The sequence below is a fragment of the Antechinus flavipes genome, chromosome 5 (genome assembly GCF_016432865.1).
Source record: "Antechinus flavipes isolate AdamAnt ecotype Samford, QLD, Australia chromosome 5, AdamAnt_v2, whole genome shotgun sequence".
In the NCBI taxonomy this organism is placed as follows: domain Eukaryota; kingdom Metazoa; phylum Chordata; class Mammalia; order Dasyuromorphia; family Dasyuridae; genus Antechinus; species Antechinus flavipes.
The window spans coordinates 140540898-140547723 of NC_067402.1; the positions used below are offsets into that span (position 1 = coordinate 140540898).

The window sequence follows — 6826 nt, forward strand, 5'->3', positions numbered from 1 at the left end:
TGGAAAAGAGGAAGAAAACATTCCAGTAAAACGGAGGGGAAAGGAGGAAGGAGAAGTGAGAGGAAATAACATAGTAGTGAAAGAAAGGGAAATGGAAAAATGAAGAGGAGAGAAGGAAGAAAACAAGAGAAAAGAGAGAGAAAAAAGGAATGGAATAGCGTAAAGAAAGGACTTGATGAGACAAAGAAAAAAAGAGGAAAAAAAAGAGACTAAGGGGAAAAAAGTGAGAAATACAAAGAAATAAAGAAACTACAACCCCCAGCATGCCTTGGGTCTGTGGTGCAGGCTTTCCAGGAATCGGAAGCAGGGTTTCCAGCGGAAGTGCTGAGTTGACCTATAGTTGCCTCCCTCAGTCCTGCCATCTCCATGGGCAGCACGGACTACATCACCCAGTGTCCTTCGCGCGGATCCGGACTCTTCATGGAGACTAAGTGCTGGCTTTCCAGGTGAGAGCCTTTGTCTTTTGGGATTTGGAGAGGTAATGGAAGGTTCGAGGGCTTCTGCGCTCTCGGTGTGACGCGGTGGAGGAATCAGGGGAAAATTGAGAAAATCTCTTGGGAAGGGAAGGAGTTAGGAGTGTGGTTTGCTTTGGGCAACGGAGGCTGAATGAATGGAATGAGCTTGGGGGTAAGGACAGGGGAATAAAGGGACGTTCTCCCCATAAAGAGAACTGGATCCCGAGTCTGGAGAATTCAGTTTTAATTCTGGGAGACGTTAACCTTTCTGAGCCTCAGTTTCCTCATTTGTAAAATGGAAATAGTCCTTTGCAGACTATTAAAGTGTTACAGAAATGTGAATTCGTGTTGTGGGAAGACAACATTGGGCTCACATTTCATGTGGAATGTGCCCTTTGAATTGACTTTGGAAGGACACAAAAGACCCCAAGGAGCATGAAGTGAGGACAGGGAGTACTAAGTCATCAGGGAGAGGAGCCCGGGCCAAAGCATGGAGACGGAAGATGCTGAGGAAGCAGGCCAGTATGGCAGGTGCTTGGAGAGAAGAGTGAGAAGACTGGGAAAAAGGGAAGAATGTATACGTCTTATATAGGCTGTATAAATATAAATAATATAGAAAGAAAAACAACTTAATTCTGATCAGATCAATAAACAGTCATGACTCCAGAAGACTCGATGATGAAGCAGACTTCTTAGCTTCTCCTAGAGGTGATGGACTAGAAGTGTTCAGACAGGTAGAGAATTGTGTTGGGCATGTGGGTCAGTGGTAGTAATAATGAAAAAAAGAAGAGAGTTAAAAAAAGTGTCAATGAAACATTAACAGATCACACAGAGAACAGAAAGCAGGGCGCATAGGCCGGCCAACAGTTTAGTTCTAACATGATGAAAGTGTATATTTTTAATAACCTCAAACTACATATCAGAATTTTGTGGTTTAAAATACCATTCTGTTTTTGTTCTTTATATATCAAGATGTTTGTTGATATTTAAATTCATACTAAAAAGAAGAAATCTTATCAAAAAAATATAAAGGTAGGAAAGGTTGGAAGAGGCCAAGTTGTGAATTTTTTTAAAATTTTGATCCTAGAAGTAATTGGAGCCATTAGAGTTTTTTGAGTAGGGGGTGATATGATTAGACTTGGACTTTAACAGACTCACTTTGATAGCTACCTGTTTGATGCAGCAAGATGCTTAGCAGGTCTATCTGGATGCAGTGGCACTTTAGCATTGCATGAGTACAAGAATTTTTCCAAATTGTGTGGAGGAAAAGTTAAGGAATCATTAAAGACAGGGCACAAGCCTTTTGAACTGAAAAGATTGGCTACTTTTGGTTCTTGAATATAGGAAAGAAGTTATTAGGAGGAAGGTCTTTCAGGAAAGAGGGAGGGTAATGGAAATGATTATAAGACTGTCTTAAGATCTATCCTTTCAGATCTGTAGATCAGTATATCCATTCCTTTTTTAAGGAAAACTTTCCTGACTTTCAACTCTTGCACCTTTCATTGTTTCTAGGACACACCCTTACTTTTCTAAAATTTAAAATTAGAAGATATTTTATTATTAGAGAAGGATTTGGCCAAGGCTTCCATAAGAGCTTCAAGAGAGGAAACTTTTCTGTTATAGCAAACTTGTAGTCTTTATGGGACATAGAAAAGAAAAGCAATGGAGGTGAGTAGATAAGATGGCGGTCCAATGGAGAAGATAAGTCAGATGGAATGGAGTGGGAAAGTTCTACATGGAAGCCATGAAACTCTGTCATGTGGGATTTTGCTAGTGTCATGAGTGAATTATAGGAATCTCTCTTTTCTCTCCCAGGTGATAGTAGCATGGCCAAGCTACTGGCCTCCCCAATGGGCTCCCTAGAAGAATCTTTACCCGGTTTGCAGAAGCTTCCCTGCTGTCTTTCCAACATAGCCCAGGATTTCCTGGAGGAAGAATTGAGACTGAATGCTGAACTGGACAAGCTACAGTTCTCAGAGCCTGTGGGCTTCATTTATAATCCCTTGAAATATGCCTTGGAGCTTCATCAGAACTATGTCACCAAATACTGCCAAGGTCCCAAGGAAGTGCTGTTTTTGGGCATGAATCCAGGGCCCTTTGGCATGGCCCAGACTGGGGTGAGGGGGTCTGGGAAATGGGGGGGGAGAAGAATTGGTGATCCAGGTACCTGGGTTATATAGGAAAAACATGTACATATTTGAAGGAGGTAGAGAACTGTGAACATAGTCCCCCATTCTTTTGATAAATGTTACTCTAGATACTTTTTCTATTCCACAGATGGTTGATAGCCAAGCTTATTAGCTATCGTTCTATTTCACCTCTTTTTTTTCTTTTATCAATTTTTTAATTTACTAATTGCGCCTGGAAGCCTTTACTTACATAATTTTTACCTCCTCAACCCTATTGCTGCACTTTGATTTCTGCCCCCTCTTAGGTCTAAAAAAGAAAAAGGAAAAAAGAGGAAAAACCTTTCATTCTTTTCCCCCCTTCTGAGGGGGAATCCTGAGAAAGAACTCAGTTCTTTTCAAAGAGAAAAAGAGGAACTCAAATAGGGAAGGATGGAGGTAAGAGACAGAAGGGGATATTGAACTGGGCTCAAATTATAATAGTTACTGCTGAAAAGTCAAAATGACTGCACATTTTCTAAGATGAGTAAATGCCCTCTTAGAAGGGATGACAATCATTTGAGGGTGTGATCTCTAGAGCAGAAGCCTTAATCATTTTTACTGACTCCAAATAATAACAATATTTCCAATAATAATCCAAATAATAAATTTTCTCTACCCACCCTCCTTGTCTGGGTCCCAGAAACTTCCTGCTTCTCCCTATCCCCAACTCCTTTTATTTTTTTCCCCACAGACAAAATGCATTTTATTACAAAACATATTTTCTTGCAGTAATCTTAGAAATAAGGTGTTGCTTTTTCTCCCCATCCCTATTCCTTCATCCTCCTGTGGAAAAAAAAAATTGCTTCTGAAAAAATAAAGCTTTAGAATATGTGAACATTAGGCCATATACACATTCCTTCCTCCTCTTCTTGATCTTTGCTGTTATACCTTGACTCAGAGATCACAGTATAACAAAGGGAGCCCAGCTCCAGAGGTCAGTGGGAGGAGGAAGCTATAGGTAGATATTTCTCAACTTACAGTGAGAAGTTTCAGCACTTAGAGATTTGAAAACTAGGAGGAAGGTGGTGGAGGAGTGATCAGTTTTGTTCTATGTGTGTGTATGTTTATATACATATACTCATATTTTTATACACATATATTCATGGACATTTAAACATGCATAATATGTGTATATAAATAGATACATATATATATGTATCTATATCTAATATATATATGCCACCCATCATTTTACATTGAATCCTTCCAGTCCTGACTTCTTTTCCCAGCCTCATGTCCTATGTAACTTTAATGCAGTCCTACCTAGAACCAAGGATCTAGAAATACTCATAGATTAGTATTTTTGCTAATTTCCTGCAATAAAATGTTGGCAAGAATTATGAACCCTTTAGTTCTTATTGGAAATTGAAGTAGAGAAGCCAGGTAATTTCTGGAACCCAGTCACTCTGCTTTCCTACCTTCCAGGGAGGTGGATAGAAATGTGAGATTAGATTATTCAAGGAGAGTAGAAAGGGGAAATTATAACATAACCATGGTATTCTGTAGCTAACCTTGTGGTTCTCATGTCTCTCTTTCTTCTCAGGTGCCCTTTGGGGAAGTGTCTGTGGTTCGGGATTGGTTGGGCATTGTGGGGACAGTATTAACCCCACCCCAGGAACACCCCAAGCGGCGAATCTTGGGGCTGCAGTGCCCCCAGTCAGAGGTGAGCGGTGCTCGCTTTTGGGGCTTTTTCCGTGCCCTCTGTGGGCAACCTGAGACCTTCTTCAAACACTGCTTTGTCCACAATCTATGCCCTCTTCTTTTCTTGGCCCCTTCTGGGCGCAATCTCACCCCTGCGGATCTGCCTGCCAAGCAGAGGGAGCAGCTCCTGGGAGCCTGTGACGCTGCTCTTCGACGCCAGGTGCAACTTCTGGGTGTTCGCCTGGTGGTAGGAGTGGGGCGGCTGGCAGAACAACGGGCTCGCCGAGCACTGGCAGACATTGCGCCTGAGGTTCAGGTAGAAGGGCTCCTGCACCCTTCTCCTCGAAGCCCACAGGCCAACCGGGGATGGGAGGCTGTGGCCAGAGAACGACTGAAGGAGTTGGGCCTCATGCCTCTGCTGACAGTTGAATGATGTGCCCAAAGCGTGCCCATTCATGGGTTGAAGACAATAGGGAAAACCATTGTTCTCAGGCATAGAAATTCCATGCTGTGTTGAACATATGTGTAATAAGGTGCTATTTGTACATATAACATCCTGACCAAATCCCGTCTAGGGAGCTGGAAAACGGTCACTTTTATTCTCTGAACTCTTTACACTATTTCAAGCCATAACACTATTTGTCTCACTCTCCCTTCTGCTTCAGTGCTTCTTCTCTCCTTTGAGTCATTCCTCTTTGGAATACACTACAGTGAGTTGCCAAGTTCATACTTTCCCAGATAACATACTTTCTCTTCCTCCTCCTTGGTGGTCTAGCTAAGTGGTTGATGATATTAGCACATACAGAGGATTAACTTTCTGTTCTCAGGGAGAGACCCCAACCAGAAACCATGTCTATCTCTCGAAAACTTTGGTCTTGCCCTTTTAGGATAGGAGTATGAGAAATGAGCATTATTGCAAAGGAGAGATCAAGGTTAGACTTGGAGAAAGCTTTCTGACTTTGGAGAGTTGGAGGCACTGCAATGCACTACCAAGAGGAGATATTTCTGTTCTTGAAGATCTTTTATAACAAGATACTTTCATATTCATACTTTTTGGTAAAGAACTGTTCTGCTCAGGTGGATCTGATGACCTCTAGGAAAACTTATTTTTTAGCCTGAAAACTTTGTTCTGGATGCAATTAAATTTCTAATCCCTCTTTGCTGTTTCCTTTTTTATTTGTCTCAAGAAGTTTGGGCTCCTGGCAGTTTCTGTTCTGTAGGATTAAGAGAGACTGTGTATAACAGGCTGATTCAAACTGGTTTCTGTTAGTATAGGTTGGATCTTGAAACAAAATGAGACATTCAGGATATTCAGCAATTAATGAAAAGAAATCTATTTAGCATAGCATAGAAAGGATATTCCACAAAGATACTGCAGCACTAAGCTTGGGTAGACATGGTCCCTTTGGCCTCCATGTAGAAACCCATGTGGTCAACAGAGCCATATGGGGACTCAGGTGACCTGGAGATAACCACCATAGTCCCTGACTCCTTGTGGGTGGATCTCTTCTAACAGGTCACCAGGGAATGCCCAGTTAATATACCAAAGGCTGCATCAATAGAGATGATATTTGAGCTTTAGACTCCTGGACCAATTAAGTCTTGGAATCATTTATTTTCTTTTAGGAAAAGAACTAGTTAAACTTATATGAGTAGTAAGCAGAAACCCTAATGATCTTGCCACAGAGACCATAAAGGATTCTCTCCTTACATTCTGGAAACAGTGTCCCAATTAAAAGCCTGTCTAGTTCTTGGGAGATAAATCACAACTTCTAGCCAAATGTTAGACACTTAAATCTCCATTTGGCATCTTCCTCCATCCCTCTAGGAAAGATTAGACAAGCTGAGTCCAGGGTTATTTTCAAACTTGTCAAAAATGGATAGGTATTGAAATTTGAGTTACCATCCCTTGGGACCAACCTCTAACTTTGAAAGATAATCTGGTGATAGCTCTTAATCTACTGATAATTATTGTGGAAGAAAAGTGAACAGCTCTGTCTTACCAAAGAAACTTCCATAGTGGGTAAGTATTTATTGAGAACCTGCTACATGTAAAATAATCTCAGATTCCATGGGAATAGAAGATGAATGTCATGGTTTCTGATTTTAAGGAGCTTAAAATTCTTGAAACTAGACACGTGGAGTCTATTGTGGCCTAGCTTAACCAAGAGGCAGGACATATGAAGGATTTTACACCTGTTTCCCATTCCAGTTTTTATCTATGACATTATCAACTGAGACCCTGATCTATTGGAACCAGTCATTTTCCTTTTTATATAAATAGAAGAGAAAAATCAGTGTGAAGTGACTTAAATAAGATTTAGATGGAGAAGAATATTAAAAATATAAGACCTGTCCAAACCAGAAATTAATAATTTACAAGACAATAGGTGTAGAACTAGAAGGGATCGAAAGATTATCTAAATTATGTAGATAGACATTATTGATTATCAAAAACTATCTAATCCACTCATAAATGAGAAAACTGAGTCTCAGAGCCAGCTCCACAGACTCACAGATTCCAGCTGGAAGGCACTTCATTGTCTAGTCCAACCCATATCA

The 6826-nt window shown here is 40.8% G+C and overlaps 1 protein-coding gene across 2 annotated transcripts; it reads left to right on the forward strand.

The window, feature by feature from the left end:
• Positions 1–252: 252 nt before the first annotated feature.
• SMUG1 (single-strand-selective monofunctional uracil-DNA glycosylase 1) lies at positions 253–5421 on the forward strand. 2 transcript variants are annotated; one of them, XM_051963177.1, is made up of 3 exons: positions 253–446; positions 2271–2572; positions 4167–5421. In XM_051963177.1, exons 2-3 carry the CDS (start codon positions 2282–2284, stop codon positions 4695–4697), a joined length of 822 nt encoding a protein of 273 aa, XP_051819137.1. In that variant the 5' UTR covers positions 253–446; positions 2271–2281; the 3' UTR covers positions 4698–5421. The 2 variants fall into 2 exon arrangements, with proteins under 2 accessions (XP_051819137.1, XP_051819138.1); XM_051963178.1 differs by lacking the exons at positions 253–446; positions 2271–2572 and adding an exon at positions 2583–3019.
• The last annotated feature ends 1405 nt before the right edge of the window (positions 5422–6826 follow it).